The following is a 17,664-nucleotide window of genomic DNA, read 5'->3' as shown; positions in this document are numbered from 1 at the left end:
AGGCACAAGTTATGTGTGAAAATGGACCCGACAACAAAGATCCTCGGGACAGAACGATTGACTGCACCCGCCGCTTCCAACTGACACAATTGGGTGTAAACAGGAGAAGGAATGAGAAGAGAAAATAATTACTGTGCGTCTGTGTGTGTGTGTTTTCAATGTGCTGTAATTTTTCCATGGTTTTGGATTTCATGTTATGCAAGAGGTGCACAGAGCTGGGGCGAGAGGTACGCTCGCAACAACTGGGCAAGTTTACCTCGAAAAGGCTTCTGACACGTCATATGAATTGACCAGTAAAGCGCTCAAAACAACGGCCGAGCTTTTTCTTGGTTCAAAGGAAGTCTAGCTTGGGTTTCTTCCTCCATGGTGCTTTAGTGTGACTGTCTGGAGGGGTCCATCTCTGGCAACCAGCGCCAACATAAACACAGAAATTCCGCCCCAATTAGAAACGCTAAATGCATTGGACTCGGTGCGCTACAAGGCCCAGCCCGGCCCGGCAATTAACGCAGCAGCGTGCGTTCCCTCCCGCCGGCCGGCTTCCTCGGATGGTAAAAATGTATACGGTTTCAGTTCAAGGCCAGTCGGTGCTCTGATTGGGCAGGTTGGACTCATCATGGAAATATAAACACAAGGGCTTGCGGTTCCGAGGTTTCCTTTCGGCCGGTCCTGTGGAGTTTGAGCCGGAGGAGAGATTTGCCAGGTGAGGAACAACAAGCAACGGCCTCTTCACATTCGACAACACGAGGGAGGGAGGGACGGAGGACGTGCGCTCTGAAAAGTCAAGCCACGCTAGAGGGCAGGGGAGTCCAACTTGGCTGTTGTTATGCTTGCCCTCAGGCAAAGGAGGGCAAAAGTCACACTTATTTGGTGCAACAACAACAACAACAACAACAACAAACAGAGCTCAATAAACAAGACTCTACAACAAATGACGCATGAAAGGAAAACAGGCTTCCATCTCATTTCTTCTTTCAAAAAGCCTTCACTGAAGCTAGCCTGTTGGGTGCGTCGGGGATTTGATGGAAAGAATACGCAAAACTCTTTCAAAATGTGCTTTCAAGGAGGAGGAAGCACAATTGAAGGCCATTGTCCTCTTGTACAGTGGCCATTGTGCATTGTTTGCTCCTCACTTGTAAGCTCCCTCTCAGCCCTTCCTCATCCCTCAGAAAGTTTGCTCACTCCATGGCCTCTGATGAAAGAAAATCCATACAAAACATTTAGCGTCGTGTGAGAAAGCGTGGAAATTCAATAAGATGCTTAACGTGATTAAGGAATGACAGGAAGAGCCAATCGAACCTGGATGCAAAAAAAAAAAGATCGTTTTTTGTGCCTAAATGTATTCTTTTGGCTCGACTCTGCTGACTGAGCAGGCATTATGGCGGAAAACGTTGTCCGTGGGCCAAAGTACAGTATTTTCCTTTTCCCACCCTCACTCAGGCCGTCCGTCAACAGAGCGAGGTATCCCCCAAACTAATGCTTTGTGTTGGACGTCGATAGTAAAGCAATCGGCAGGCACAGGAAGCCCATCACATTAGCGCTCATTGGACTGTCTTCCGAGGAAACTTTCTTCTTGAGACAGTGGGCCCGAAAGCCGCCCTAATGCCACTTACTCGCTCCGGCTTTAATGGTCCACTACCTAATGTCCAATGGAAGAATGAGCCGTGAACGAGGGAGTGAGGTCACCGGGAGTTTCATGCGTGCACGCGTGGGCGACTGCAACTTTCTGAGACCTTGTTGATGATGGCATCATTCAAATCAGCATGCAGACATTGCCCACAAACAAGAAAAACACATTGGACTCCTGAGCCATTTCGCCAAAGTGGCTTTGGCTTGCCAGGCTACCATTGATAAATAAGCCGAAAAGTCGTCGAGCAATACACTCACTACTATTTGTACTTTGGTAATTCACCCACTGGCTTGTGCAGAAAAACAGGAGCATAGGCCTCAGGTATCATCGGTCGTTTTTGGCCAAACAGTGCCACCTTGTGGTTTGTTAAACCTACTTGACCTACTGAGCAAAACCAAATGACTGAGGTGTTTGTTTGGTAACAACAATGAGTGACAGTGAAAGTGGTAAAGGCAATTAAGGTATAAGTTTAATCATTTTAAGAATGCATCATACAAAGAATAAAGACCTTTGACAAAAGCATTTGGTTTTTCACCAAAACAACAGGTTATAGTAATGATACTGACATGGGCTGGATGGATTTCAACCCAACTCAAAGCCACCAACCAAAAGGGCAAAACCAAGCAGTGAAGGAATGCCAGGTATAATGTTTATTATATTACTTACAAGTGAAACAATAGGTCGGGCAGGGGTGGCAGACAAAATGTGTGCTATTAACAAAAGGGGTGAAAAGAAAATATCGGCCTACAAATGGAACGTGCGGCATCTCACGGCCACTTTACAGGCTTGAGCATGGTCCGTTTGGCGTGGGGCTTAAGCTCATCGGACTCTGGACTGGCTACGAATCAAATGTGACTATTCACACATGCGGGCGGGCAATTTAGTCTTCAATTCACCTTTGTGTTTTGGAATGTTGGAGACAAAATAGCAAATGCCACACCGGAAGGAAGGTAAGCAGACACTCGACAAGCCGGCCGCATCTTCAAGAGTGAGGTGACAGTTACAGCGCCCGCCCTGGGCGAAAGCTCTCGCTGCACTCTACAATGCAGGAGGAGCACCTTTCATAACAGTTCAAGTTCCCTGCATTTAAGGACAAATATTCATGTGGGAATATTTCAACCAGTTGTCTCCTCGCCGTAAACAAGTCAAGATAAATAAAGTGAATAATGTCAGATAACATTGTTGAATTCAACGGACTACTAACTGTATTGCCGACAGTTCCCTTAGTGGTTAAATGTGTGGAACAAGTAATAAATATTAGTCAAACTATCAAGTGGGGGGGCGTTGGCAAACAAAAACAAAACAACCAGTAAACGCAGAGGGAATACCAAGGAGAGCCTTTTTCTTTTTTTTTCCGGTGGTGCCGAGACAATTAGGAAGGGACTCCACCATGGCTGAAGACAACTAGCGGAACGCGTTTGGGCAGGGCATTTAATAGCGAGCATCACTGATTGCATTTGAAAGCTCAATAATCCTATACGTACATAAGCTGGCTATCTGAATCCCCATCGATCTGTGCAAAGCCTGCATAAGCTGCTACCCCCAAATCGGACCACTTAGGGGTGAAGCTCCTTATTGCAAAGACAGTTAAACTTGGGTCGGCTGGAATCATTCTAGTCGTGCCATTGGAGGTCTATCGGCCTTAGCAGAGTCGTGGTAATGTGGTTGGGCTCGGGTGTCGGGTGGACAATATGTATGATGCAAAAGTACGTGTTAGACATGTATGCTTTGAAAAAGATGGGCTTCTCATAGCAGCACACATTTGCGCTTCTTCTTGGGCTCTGGGGGCTCCAATGCAGCCAATATCGCCTCATCAAACACATTCTTTAGGCCTTTCTGTGAACAAAAACAAATACACAGGCTAAATAAGGGGGAAGTGCAAACATGCAGAGGACAAACAAAGGAAAATGAAGTGGGCTAAAACATCCTGGCATTTTTCTTTATTCAAAACTAAGACTAGACAATAAGGTGACTCAGTGAAAAGGGAAGAAAAGCCATGTCAAAAACATTTGAAGAAAGGTGATGTTGGTTGGATCTCAACTTATCTTTTCATGACTGTGTCAGGGCAACAGCACAAAGAGGGCAAATCAAATTGAACACAAGAAAGTGGAGGGGGGGGGCGGAGGAACAGCATGTGTTCTATTTTGGCCAAGTCACGCCATCACAGACCGTCGAACCATCTTCCGCTTGTTGATTAGCCATATATGGAATCCAAGTTCAATTTCATTTGCACAATAAACAGATACTTGACACCATAAAACGTGCCATTGGATTTATTACGTTTTGATAAACTCCAGAAAAAGATGGGAGCAGAGAAAGTGTAGATCATTTGTATTTTATTATATGTTGGATTTTTCTTTTTTCGTTCCACACAACTGTAATAACATCTTTACGTTACAACAAAAAGCAATGCAAAGGTTTGAAGAATAGTTTCAAATGGTCCTGGTCAAACGTTGACATACATTCACCATGGCATGGACATAGTGTCACTGTCAATGCTTTCTTTGCATTGTTTCGTTTTTCTGTCTGGGGCATAACAATAAAAATAAGTCATTGAGGGGTTTCTATCAATATGTTTGGTTAGGTATATTTGTCGGAGTTTCCAAAATACCATCATATCCCACTGATTTAAGAAAAAAAATGTCTCGTGATGACAATGTCAAGTATTATATAAGAAATACAAGTAGGGCTGCCATTGTTAACATTTTGTAGTTGATTATTCGATCCAATAATTGGACGTCAGTTACAAGTTATTGGTACTATGACTGAAAATAGATCTTTTAGATGTACTTTTTGCATGACTTAATTAGACAGTTACTGGTTTGGTCTGGAACGGAAGGGGAAAATGTCCATCAATGTGTTCCTCTATTTGAATCAAACACAACATTTACCTGTGAGCGGCTGAAATCAAATGATTAAATAGGTGTCTATTATTTTACTGATCAGTGTTTTGCGCTATTGCACATTTTGTTATACATGCTGGTGAAATATTTTTAGAACTGACTATGCTATTGATTATTCCATCCATTTTATTTTGCACTTAACCTGTCCATCATTTGCCAAAGCAAAAATGTCTTCTTATAATCCGTCTGCTTACAATAAGAACGAGAGAAATTCAAGAATAATGACCGTTTTGAAGCTGACATCAGGTTTTGGACAATTGTAATCATTTGATGACTCTATGAAATTGTCAATAGTTTGAGAATGCAGAAATGGGTTCTTTCTTGTTTTCATTTGCAAACAGTGAAAGAAAGGCTCCTTCCTATCCCTTTGTTTCCAGCGCCTGTTTGCAAATGCGGCTAGTGTCCGAAGCACTTTCTTTCTCTTGGCTGTGGATGTCAACAGATATTTTGGAAGCCACAGACAGTGGACAGTTAACATCCACACATAATGATAGATTGTGTTCAGTGCCTTTGCTTTGTTGCTTCTGATGTGGCGACCAAACTATTTGATTGTCACCAGTTACAGACGGGGAGTGTCGGTTACCTCTCGAGGTTACATTGTTCTGCCCCTACTAGGTATGTGTTTAAAACAAGTCAAAAGGAAACACATAATAGACCGGATCAATATGATAGCGTGCATATCATTTCCCTACTCTTGTACTAAAAGAAAACTACATAACGTCCCCTTGCGCTCAAGATAGCTTTTTTTTTTTATGCTTTCGTACATTTTTCAAGGATTGAATGAAGTACAAAGTCATGCCAAGTTTAGTCCACGACGTCATTGTGTCAACTACTAGGGGGAAAGAATGCATCCCAAATTCCTGCTATACTTTCACTTGAATAAAAGCCAGACTGAATCATCGTTCTCTTGTCAAAACAATAATGGACATCTGGTCAAATTTGGCTAATGACATGTTCTACTAGTCTCTCATAAAAGAGGACATGCATGCTGAGTGTTGCAGAATGGTGTGCTGACACAAGTGTGGGACTTGATTTAGCCTAGCCCTCAGTACTACCACAAACTACAGCCAGGCCCGTTTACAAGAGTGGGCTGCTGCTGCTGCCGCTGAGCGGCGCGAGCAGTACGTTTGGGACTCCCCGCGTCTCCCGTTTTAGTTGAATTTAAAGTGAGTAAGCTGCCGCTAACAGGGAATGACAACTTTTGGAACATAAACAAACCAGTGACCAAAGACAGAAAGAATGACCGTTAGCAGTGAAGCATTGTCAATACAGCCTTTTGAACTGGATAGTAAATATGAATGTGCAAATGGGTTGAAAGAAGTTTCTAGAGGAGAAATTCCTACAATTAGCAGTCAACACAAGTCGTAGCACTTGCACATTGTTTAAAATATGCAGCATTTTCTTTGTCTCTGCAGCTCAGGAGGTTCTAGGGCGGCTAGGATAGCTTCATCAAATACATTCTTCAGCCCTCGCTACAGTGGCAAGAGAGGGAAGACAACAATATCTCAGTTAGCACACAAAGGTGTGGAAAGAGAGGACAGGCAGGATGAACATGACAAAAGAAGGAATTGGAGGTAACGCTTGACCACTTAGGTACATGCACAAACCCAAAAAGTTGAACTCTACTCCTACCACTCATTCAAGGAGGAGGACTACAGGAAAAAGGAAATTACATCAGCAAATTAGCAAATGGTGATAGGAAGGAGGGAAGGAAGGAAGGAAGCAGTGTGGCAGGGCCAAAATGGATGTCGCTGTATTGTTGGTGTGAGGTTGTTGGAAATCACAATACCTCTGGCCCTTTCCTTCTTAAACTATACCATCAGAAGATGTGTGAGTAGAACAAGAGTCCTTCTCAAATTGGGGGGACAGATGTGTACTTAGCACAACTTCATAGGCAAATGATCCCATTTATGGTCACAAAGGACAGTTGGGGGGGTGTCAAATATTTATTTTCTTTCTTGAAGGAGGCCAGGACACATAAGAGAAACCACCAACAAGGATTCAGTAGTCCAGGAGTGAACTCCTTTCCATCAATCAATTTCAGTCATAACTTTAAACCAAATATTGACAATATCCATGTACAATTCCTCAAATACTCAGTGTTTAAAATGCAGTAAAGAGGCATAGTGACAAAGGTCGTGCCAAAAAGGATTTCATGATTTTTTTTTCCCCTTGCGGAGCAGTTTAGCAAATCAATGGCTTCATTTGAGCAGCAACAATTTAACAGTGTTGGCAACCTTTTTTTTTCCCCAGGGACCCAAAGTTAGGATCAATTAAAAGTTTCCTCCCTCCCTCCCTCCCTCCCTCCCTCCCTCCCTCCCTCCCTCCCTCCCTCCCTCACTCACTCACTCACTCACTCACTCACTCACTCACTCACTCACTCACTCACTCACTCACTCACTCACTCACAAAGTTTGTATTTTCCTACAACTATTTTCTCCTACGGCTCCGTTTGATTTGATGCACTCGCATTTTGATTTAATACTGATTCTTTTTGTTCAAATAGTTTTTTGTTAACCCTCTATCTAAATATGACGATACGCAGACACAGGGACAAAGTCTGAACATCAGCTATCGTCATCTTTGGTGGCTAAAAAAAAACACATTGTAGACATCTAATCTATTCTGCTGTTTGCTGCACTGAGGAAGAAATGTTTTTGCTGAATGTGGAAGAAGGTTGTGCATATATCAGATTAATAATAGCTCAGATCCAAAGACCAGATCTAAGCCCTCTACTCATTGATACTAAGTACACAATGAAAAGGTCCCACAACAGTCATAGGCTATATTTTCAAGCCACTGTCCTTCAAACCTTGTGAGCCTACATTTACGAATCTTTTTTCTTTTCTTTTTGTCAATAAAATTTGACAAAACCTCAAGAGACGAGTACTGATTCTATTTCAATAAAACCGGCGAGGGGGGATCAGAATGTCAGAAAAAGCGTTTCAGGCATTGTGTGCAAACGCCGGGCTGGGATTTCCACATGCACTTTTCTTTTCCCCCTCCATTTTCTTGCCAAGTGCGGATTATGAATGTTGAAAAGTGTACGTACGTATGTATCAAGAATACATTACCTGTGTGAGGGCTGAGCACTCCACATATTTCACAGCCTTGAGGTCTCTGGCAAGCTTCTCTGCTGTCTCCGGAGTAATAGGTTTTTGCTTGTTCTTTGCCAGCTTCTCTATAGTTGAGGGGTCATCTCGTAAATCAATCTGGGTGCCGACTAGCAGGAAGGGGGTCTTTGGACAATGGTGTGTGATCTCTGGAACCCACTGCATACACAAAGGCAATTGTGGCAACAACACAAAATCTCATTTGGATCCCATTCGGACTTGAAACTGGATGGCTCTTTTGGTCGTATGAACAAGACATTCTTAGCTAATTCAGGTTGACACACGATCAATATAGCCATAAGAAGACGGCGGAAGGAACTTGCCTTTTCTTTTACGTTTTCAAATGATGAGGGGGACACAACGGAGAAACACACAAGGAACACATCTGTCTGGGGATAACTCAGAGGTCTTAACCTGTCATAGTCTTCCTGACCTGGAAAAAGCACATCAAATATGTATATTTTCAGAGGTCGGTAGGGAGCCAATATCGGACTACATTTGTGTGAAGCGGTTTGAGTGAACCACACACAGGAAACAGGCAAATATAATGTTTGTGTTCATTGATGTACTGTACTGTATGCATTACTTTCCTGACCTTTGCCCCCGAACTACCTCAACAGCTGCCATCATTACAAATTTTACATGTAAGCAGATAACGTGCGACTCTTGCAACATGCCGTACACATTGCACTAGACTAAACACAAAGGAATGAAATTCATGTAAATTCTCTGGATGAACAAATGTGAATTAAATGCGTACCTGCGGTATCAAATAAGCCCAGTGTGTAGGGCTCGCCTCCGATCATTACAGTCACAGCATAATTATCAAACACCTACAAAACAAACATGGGGGGGGGGGAGAAATTTACCCATTTGTGTCCCACATCCTAAAGTATATGAATACTTTATAACCACAGATTCACCAAGAAATCAACTGTTATGATCGAGCAGAATTTTGATCAGGTGTTGTTAATTCAATCATTGACTTTTCAGATTCCCAAATACTTACTGTGGGGACATATTCGGAGGGAAATTTGTTTGTGGTGTACGAGATGAGCAGGCAGGTTTTACCCACTGCACCATCCCCAACGACAACACACTTGATGGTCTGCATTCTTCACAAATCATTCAATACCTAGAAGAGCAAAAAAAAAAAAAGGAATAGTTCATGTGCAATTGTAATAGTAACAAACTGAAGGCAGTACGTCATGTGCATTAGCGCATGCCAGACAGAGCAAACGCCATTTGGGAAGGGGACCGAGCCCCGGTACTAAACTAGCACCAGAACTAAGACTGGATTCCTTTTACATTTTTATCTGGCTATTCTGTACGGGGGGGAGATGCAACCGAGCACCCTGAGAGCAGACCATCCTAAGGATTTGATTTCTCAATTTTATACTCCTAAATAATCCATAATCAAGGAATAGAAATGTGCACCACAGGCGATCTGTGGCGTATTCGGGGAAGAAACAGTGTGTCTGTCCCATGTTTACGACAAGCGAAAGATCACAGAGAACGCTTAGTTTAGCCTAGTTTAGCTTAGCTTGTGTGGCCTCAATCTGCCCCCACCCCCACTCCCCATCGGCTGATATCCATCCAATCGAAGAAGCATCGCAATGATGAACCGATCAGTGGCCGATCATTTTCAACGCCCTGTTTCTGCAAGTTTTCCGATGAAATCTTTCAAACGTTTCACAACGACGACATCCTAGGCTAGCGTCGGCTGATAAAACGGCTTCATAGGCTTGTGTCCAAATGGCCGCTTTCCTGTCAAGATGTATATTCGAAAAGAATCAAGCCTAATCGAAACTCCGTATTCAAGCACACGCGTAAAGTCGTTCTAATGCCGTTGCAGTAGTTGAAAGTCTAAACGGATGTCTTAAAGCGTCTTACTTCGCTAGCGAGTGGTCACGTAAATTAGCTTGCTAGCAAATGCAAGGGGCTAATCTTAAAGCGATGCAACGGACATTTCCCACCGCTTCATTTCACGTCAACACAAGAATTCAAAGAATATCAAGCTAATCCAAGGAGAGAATCAAATATATATACATTGGTGTCTTTTTCCTTACCGTATCTCCCGATGGTGTTTTTGCGTCGGGCGTTGGCAGCTCCACTCACTCACTCACTTAGTCAGTCAGTACTTGGGGCTTCCCAGGCAACCGAACAGGGACACGCACTGCACTGCACTGCACTAGAGCAAATGAAAGAAAGCCGTATTCAATTTGGGGGGAAAGAAAGAACGCCGTATTCAATTTGGGAAGACTCCACTCCACTTTGGACAGTCTACTTGTATTTCAATAATAAAAATGAATAAAACAGGTCAGATAATATCACCAATTATCTGCCAGATCAGCAAATTGAAATAATCCCCGGAGTAGTAGAAAAGGGTGTAGTCATTCAAGTCCAAATAACACCTCAAACGCCACTCACCAGTTTCAGAGCAGACAATGCAATTCCTCCAAAGTTATTTGGACTGGATTAGCTGGCTGGCCTGCTCGCTCATCTAGTGGGTTGACCTACATACTAGATGGATTACGGTTGTCTGCCACAAGATGGCAATCTAAGCCAATGACCCTAATGATTAGGGTACGTCTAAAAATTCCGAGATAATTATGACAAACTTTATTTTCAAAATGAACATTTGCTGTAGAAATGGACAATTTCCATAAACACGTCACAATAAAGGAAACAAAAACATGTTATTCATCATGAATGGTTGGGATTTGCTGATGTCACTTGGACACACTCTGCAGCAAGGTTATGTTATCTCCTTTCAACATGATCCTTCCTGGAAGAGGCAGAAAGAAAGACGGATGCGGATCAGAAAAGTAAAGTAAAGTGAGGTTCATAATGCAATACTAAAACTTACAATTTCATTGTCGTCATGTTACAATATCAAAAGCAGCAAAAGAAAACTTTGGGCCCGGTTCAGTCCAACACGACATTGTGAACTGAATTGATGATGACACTGCACTGCTGAGCAGGAACACGTGATGTAATAATTGACCAAACACATCATAATATGTGGTAATATTGTATTTTTGAAGTTCAGATTATGGTTAATACTTCCCTACTCTGATAGTGCAACAAAACAACGTACTTATGCAAACCTTGATCGCTCGGTGCGATACCCCCTTCAGACAATAAAGTAACCTCTTACCCAGTGGCTTCCTGTTCCTTGTCTTCATATGGACCTCCTCAGAATCCTCAAGAACCAAGTTCATGTACTCATCAAAACCCTAAACATATCAAACAGAACAGTCAAAAACTGCAGACAAAAATAGAGTCTTTTGTTGGCAACTGTTGCATTTCTTCTACATTTTAAATAAAACTCAATTTACATTGGTACTTTATTTTACGAAGCAAAATATTGGCCATGACAAATACAGTTGAAGCTTGATTTGATGCGACTATTCTGTCCAATGTTTTTCCGTTTTCAAATAGCATTTCGTTACTGTGATGATGAAAAATAAATATATGAACTATGACTTGAAATCATTTCCCTTGCAGATAAAATGAACAGTGCAGAGCCCCAATTCTTGCAGCAGAGCAGTACTGTATATGAAGTTGGCTTACGATGATACAGCCCTCTATTCTGATGTTGACCTGCTCATACAACCACACCTGGATCCGCGAGCGCTGTGAGTGAGTGAATGAAAGAAAGAAAACAAATTGTAATCTCACACAAAGCATCAACAGACGAGCAAGAAAACGGTTAAGTACTTACATTTTGGAGATATCGGAAGATTAAGTTCTGATTGTTGTGGTCAAAGAATATATGGACGAGTAGAGTGATGCAAATGAATCACAGAGAGCAGAACAATCGAATATATTCAAAACATGTATTTCATTTGTGTACAATCTATTCAGTCAGGTTCCAGTTCACACGTACCGATTAGCATTTTGGCGCTACATTCAATTTGAATACATACAAATAGACGGATTTATTTGAGCATACAATTTTAGTTGTCGGCGATCCGAAATATGTATACCAAATACACTACAAGAGCTGAATGTTTAAACAACAACCGGCTTGAAATATGCAGCAAAATAATAGAATGGCTAACATCTCCTACGAAAGCGTTAGCTTAATTGCTAAAGCTAAAAGAGGGAGTTCTGTGTCGTTCACCCCAAAAAAGAGAAGGGGAAAGGATACAATGGGCTGAACCATAACCTTCTGAACCTTCTGTCCTTGGCCTCGGTACGCCATTCTTCTAAATCGTTTCGTTAGACGAAGATTACTGGCCTTGCTCCTTATTCGAATCACACGCGTTTTGGTCAATGGCGGGCTTGAACTTCCGTTGGTTATCGAGAGACAGCTCAGTTTCACAACAGCGCCACTCCTTGTAGGAGGTCATTACTACATTGAACCCAATAAAGAAAGAGTTCCGTGCTAGTAAACCATTTTAACGAGCAGGATTTTCAATGAACATTTATTTTCTATGCACACATAGTATGTTTCAGTCAATGCTCTCAATGATGATCAGATTCTGAAATAGCAACAGATGTATAAAAAGCCTGCCTGACATTGATGAATGGGTGATAGGCTGGCTGCTCATTTAGGAGGAAAGGGAACGTTTGGTTTCAAATTATACATTGGTTGTACAAGCCCAATTGGGATCTTGCGTTCAATGTAAATAAGAACAGAATGCAATGATTTTCAAACTATATTCAATAGAACACACTACAAGGACAAGGGATTTAATGTTCAAACTGATTAACTTGATTGTTGTTGTTATTTTAGCAAATAATCATTAACAGAATCTTTGGGCTGCAACACGTTCCCAAAAAGTTGGAACAGGGTCATGTGTTACATCATCTTTTCTTTAAACAACATTCGATAAACGATTGTTTAAGCTTTGAAAGTGAATTCTTTCCCATTCTTGCTTTACAGTGACAGCTGTTGTGAAAGGGCTATATAAAGAATGATCTATTGTATTGTATTGTATTGTATTGTATTGTATTGTATTGTATTATCGTTGGAATTATTGCAATAACGTTATCATATAAAAACACATGCTTGCTGTAAACACTATTTAAAGCAAAGCAGCATACTGGCCTATCAGTGTTGCAGTGCCCGCACGCACGCACATATCATTGAAAATTTCGTTTGCAATTCTGAACAAAAAAAATCAGCAGAGCCACGCCAGCATCATCAAGTGAAGTTGTCACTGTTCTTGTTTTTGCAGATGCAGACCTCACATTTGTGCCAAGACTGTCCCTTATGAATCAATGGACTGTTTAAGATCTATGTAGGTCATATGAATGTTGTTCATTGCGCATAACAGTTGCATTTTGATAGGTTTACACGCCGCTGATCAATTCACAAACACTGATGAATGTTTTCACTCTCATTTACACTTTACACATGACATGGTGAAGTGTGTCAGGGAGGTCATCCATGAGTGGAGCTGATTAATAACTTACAACACAAGCCTAACAACACACACACGGTTGTCAAAAGCAACACTGTGATCGAAATAAGCTAGCGTGGACAGACAAGAGTCTGCAAGTGCAAGGAAAGAAAAGAAGCAAGGAGGCCATGGTGTCTCCTTTCAGGCTTTCTGCTGCAGCAACTTATGGAAGCTGGCGTCCCTCATCGGGCATGGTTGTCAAGCGCCAGATGCTCGGCTTTGTGCTGCTACGGATGGCTGAGCGACTCTCAATGCTCACGAGAAGACTCGGAAAAGGTGACGCAAGCCCTGGAGCCAAAAAGCAAGGAAGCAGGTTTGAACATGCACAGGGTGGTGCCTTTACAGCCATCATGGCTGGTAATCGTCTTCATTATGGGCCCAATTGTCCATTATGTATGTCATCAAAGAGAAACCTGCTATTAATTGCCCCAACCCACAGCAGGACAAAATCTGACGAATGAAAAGGTATGGCCCAGCCCTTGCCGCTGAGTTTGTGTTTTTTGTAAGCAAAGCCACAATTGAATGGGATCATGTCATAATCATCACATGGAGAGTGGAGAGAGAGAGAGCAAAACATGACCTACATCATGCTGTTGTGAATATATTGGATATAGATTGATGTTATTCTTTGTAAGACATTATAAAACAGTATCAGTATCCGTTTTAGAATCAAATCAAATATTATATCTCAATATTTTGTTTTCAGTCTCATGGCCACACCTGTCTTTCCCACCTTTACTTGGCTCATGGACCCGTCCGTCCAAAGGAATTGTGCCCGAGTTAGCTGAACCTCCTTTCTGCATCACTTCCCGTTCCTGTTCCTGTTGGTGATTGTTCAGTGAAATGGGGAAGGCAGACGGGATGGGGAAGGGGGCAGGCTGCGTGTGTGTGTGTGTGTGTGTGTGTGTGTGTGTGTGTGTGTGTGTGTGTTCTAAACTCTTTGTTCCCTTGTCTGTCTCACCTGCTTGACCTTCACCTGACAAACCTGACCCGTGGCGTGGCCCTGGCAGACAACCAACGCAGTGACTGTCTGTTTCCTGTCCCATTGGCGGACAGGACAGGATATGATATTCAGAGTCAGGAACATGCTCTATGGCAATATTCTTTTTGGAGTGAAAATGCACAAAAACCAAGCGGCAGAAAGACAAATGGTTATTTCACTGCTTGGGTCTGGTCCTGTTGTGCTTTATGGCAGAAGATTGTTTCTAAATATTGAGCGTGTGTTAGCATTATTGCACCGTTAGTGTGGGTGGGCTGGCCGGCTGGCTGTGGAGAGGCTTCCCATTTTAGTGTGCTTTTGTACCAAAGTTGCTTGGAACATTCCGTCCATTGTGACTTGTTGTGGGCTCTAAAAGTCAAGGTTTGAATCCTGCATTGAATGAAAAAAAAATTGCTTCCAAGCAACTGTCATGGTGCCCTTGAGCAAGGCAACACACACACACACACACACACACACACACACACACACACACACACACACACACACACACACACACACACACACACACACACACACACACACACACACACACACACACACACACACACACACACACTCTTTCTCTCTTTGTCTGGGATCAATTCAACAAGTTGAAAAAATGTGTTTTTTATATTGCAGAGCCTCATTTGCAAAAGCTACCAATTGTGTGTACTGTATATCAAAGAGGCGTCGGGCATTATATGAACTGACTAACTTGGTCTTGTTTTGTTTTGTATAGTAGTATGATGTGAATTTTTTTCTTTGTTTTGGTGTCCTCTATGTGATATTGCTGGCTGAGTTGACAGCAGGCATTAAAAGCATTAGAAGCAAGCAAAAGCAAAGAATTAAACAAACATCCTTGATTCAAAGTCGACAGTCTGACTTGCCACAGTGTGACTCATTATTTTCTTAACCTTTGCTGGAGGAAACAAGCCAACATCATTCTAGTTAGACTGTTTCTGTCACCACTTTGCCAAAAAAGGGACATTATTCACATGACTCATCAACTAGTATTTCTTTGAAAATGTGTTTGTCTATTGCTATTTGGATACACAGAAGTTGCAAAATCAGATTGGTGCCAGTCGTATATACAGAAGGTGTCAAATCAGGATAGAAAATTGAAGGAGGGATGGATACATAATCCAACTCTGCAGCAATACAATACAATACAATACAATACAATACAATACAATGCAATACAATACAATACAATACAATGCAATGCAATGCAATGCAATGCAATGCAATGCAACGTTATTTCTAAAGCGCATTTGACAACAATAATAACAAATTTGCTCAAATGACTTGTAATAATGTTTTGTTCTTAGTGATGAATGATATACAGACAGATATGCAACAATTTATTCCAAGCATATATGGCAAGTGCCTACCTAGCAAGTGACGGAATCAGGCTTATGACACAATGAAATAAGAAAAGGACAAAGCATAAAGGATCAGCAAGTTCATGGAGAAAGGACGAGTCGCCGACGGGTCACGACACTTTACACAAAGGGATCAAACAAAATGCTCAAGGTGTGACAAACGGCGGTGCCGGCCGGATCTCCAGCTGATGATGCCTTTTGGTACTACTGCTGTTCCCTTCAAAAGCGAGCTGGGGTTGTTGCTATTATTTGTGTTGTGCCCATTATTGTCTTTTGTTATTGCTTTTCCTTCCTTTTGTTTCTGTCAAAAGCATGCACTGGATTATTTGGGCTTGTTGTTGTTGCTGCTGCTGCTGCTGCTATTTGAGCTTTCTTTTTTCTCTTTTGTGTTGGTCCTGCCACAGAAAATGTAGTCTGGCTCAATAAGGCATCGAGATCACGACAAAGTTGGAAAACAAAATGTCGAAAAAGAGTCACGATTGATGAATGACACCCACCTCGGTCGGTCGGTCGGTCGGGGTGATCAGGTTAGTCATATCGGCAATGGTATGATTTAGCAGGAGCAGAAATGGAAAAACACCTTTGTAAACAATTGTTCTGTCTGATTTGCTCATGCAGGTTCTTATCTTGTTTTAACAGCAGCGGCGAGATGCACAATACATGTATTTTTTTCTGTGTCCAATTAACACCTTCCATAATACACAGGTCTGATAAGAGCTTTTTCTTTCAAACAGTGTTTGTGAAACGAAGGAAATGTAGAGGCATTTTTCATTGTGAGCTTGTTTGGCTGCAGTAACGTGACGATCTGATCAACATGTCGGCCAAATTTGTTCCAAAAGGGTCGGCAGGGAGGTCAGCCAGTATGAAGAACAAGACGTAAGTGAAAGCTGCTTGGCCACATAACTGTCCTCAGACTCATCCGTGCACAATGATGTGTGCAAATGTTCAAATGTACCCAATGACCAATTGACTTGAATGAATTATGAAATATGATGCATTGTTAACAAGCAAGTAGGAAAAAAATGGAAAAACAATCATATGCTTGATCAATTCTATTGCTTCCTCTCAACCAATGATTGATCATCCAGGTTGTCTTATCAGTAAGGACAGATTGTCACGGTAGTATCCCTTCTTTATCACTTCTGAGATCGATTTCCAAAATGGTTGACCTCAGAGAAGCATTTTGCCGTGTTTCCTGTTTGGATCTACTTTTGAAACCGACACCTGCTCAGACACACTCCGGCGGACACGCACACTGGCACTAGGTCCAAATGAAGTGGTGAACAAAAGGTTTGATGGGGAGTGAAAGGAGAAGCGGAACAAAAAAAAAAAACAAGTAATGAAATTATAACAATACAGCGAGAGGGGCAGATAGAGAGACAAAGCAAGAGAGTACGGCTGCCGCCACAATGGCAAGGAACAATCATGCCGCGTCAATGGGAAAAAAAGGAGGCCGGGTGGGTGAGGGCTATCTGGACAATGGAGCTGGTGACAGGAGCACAATGGCTCCAGTGTTTTCAATTAGACATTATCTGATAGACAGAGTGGCAGGTCTCATTGTGAGAGGGGGCTATTTCAGGGCTGCCTTTGTGTGTGTGTGTGTGTGGGGGGGGGGGCAGTGGCAGACTTGCCCGCCCCCTTCTCACTCCTCAACTAACTCTATGAATCGGAGGCCTCTGTTATCCTGCGTGTTTATGTGTGGCTTGCTTGTTATTTTGCTTTCTATTAGTGAAGGGCAGGCAACGGTGCAAAAGATGACGACCCATCCACTCGCAGTATGGTGCTAAAACTGACCGACACTGATCACAACAATCTCTGCAACTATCTGAGAAACTTTGCGCACAACACTGTGAAGGTGGCAATCAGCTCAATCACTTTTTTGTGGTCAGCGTGTCGCTATAGGGTGATGTTGTTGAAGAAAAATCTTCTCACCTTTGGGCAAACATGCTTCCGTTGTGGCTCAGAATGGAAGATACTGCAATGTGCTTGTTTCTGAGAAATAATATCAGCTTCTTTTTATTTTTTTTTATCGTCGAGGAGGATCTGACGCTGACACACAAAACGCACGTGTCATTGAGTCGCCTGTGTGCGGCGTGCCGGCGGGTGGACGCTAACTGGTAAAGAGACGTTACACCTGATCAGATTGCAAAGATATTGAAGGAGGGCAAATCTCATGAGGTTTTTCAAACCGATGGTGTTTCATCTCACAGCCACTTTCAAAATGAAGCCGAAATGCTTGTATTGTT

The 17,664-nt window shown here is 42.3% G+C and overlaps 2 protein-coding genes across 4 annotated transcripts; both read right to left on the bottom strand.

Annotated features, from left to right (window-relative positions):
• Positions 1-2,074: 2,074 nt before the first annotated feature.
• On the bottom strand, positions 2,075-10,217 carry LOC147048682 (cell division control protein 42 homolog). Of its 3 annotated transcripts, XM_085924696.1 has the most exons (7): positions 10,074-10,217; positions 9,713-9,834; positions 8,653-8,778; positions 8,404-8,476; positions 7,967-8,076; positions 7,605-7,802; positions 2,075-3,463 (listed from the first exon to the last, which is right to left on the bottom strand). In XM_085924696.1, exons 3-7 carry the CDS (start codon positions 8,755-8,757, stop codon positions 3,374-3,376), a joined length of 576 nt encoding a protein of 191 aa, XP_085780822.1. In that variant the 5' UTR covers positions 8,758-8,778; positions 9,713-9,834; positions 10,074-10,217; the 3' UTR covers positions 2,075-3,373. The 3 variants fall into 3 exon arrangements, with proteins under 3 accessions (XP_085780822.1, XP_085780821.1, XP_085780823.1); XM_085924695.1 differs by having other exon boundaries at positions 9,713-10,098; XM_085924697.1 differs by lacking the exon at positions 2,075-3,463 and adding an exon at positions 3,944-6,002 and having other exon boundaries at positions 9,713-10,098.
• Positions 10,218-10,250: 33 nt separating this feature from the next.
• snrpe (small nuclear ribonucleoprotein polypeptide E) lies at positions 10,251-11,977 on the bottom strand. The gene is made up of 5 exons (XM_085924698.1): positions 11,800-11,977; positions 11,371-11,397; positions 11,220-11,282; positions 10,804-10,882; positions 10,251-10,431 (listed from the first exon to the last, which is right to left on the bottom strand). Exons 1-5 carry the CDS (start codon positions 11,851-11,853, stop codon positions 10,376-10,378), a joined length of 279 nt encoding a protein of 92 aa, XP_085780824.1. The 5' UTR covers positions 11,854-11,977; the 3' UTR covers positions 10,251-10,375.
• Positions 11,978-17,664: the final 5,687 nt, after the last annotated feature.

Source organism: Syngnathus leptorhynchus, chromosome 11, assembly GCF_054491065.1.
Source record: "Syngnathus leptorhynchus isolate UIUO chromosome 11, UIUO_Slep, whole genome shotgun sequence".
Lineage (NCBI taxonomy): Eukaryota > Metazoa > Chordata > Actinopteri > Syngnathiformes > Syngnathidae > Syngnathus > Syngnathus leptorhynchus.
This window is presented reverse-complemented; position numbering and strand designations above follow the sequence as displayed.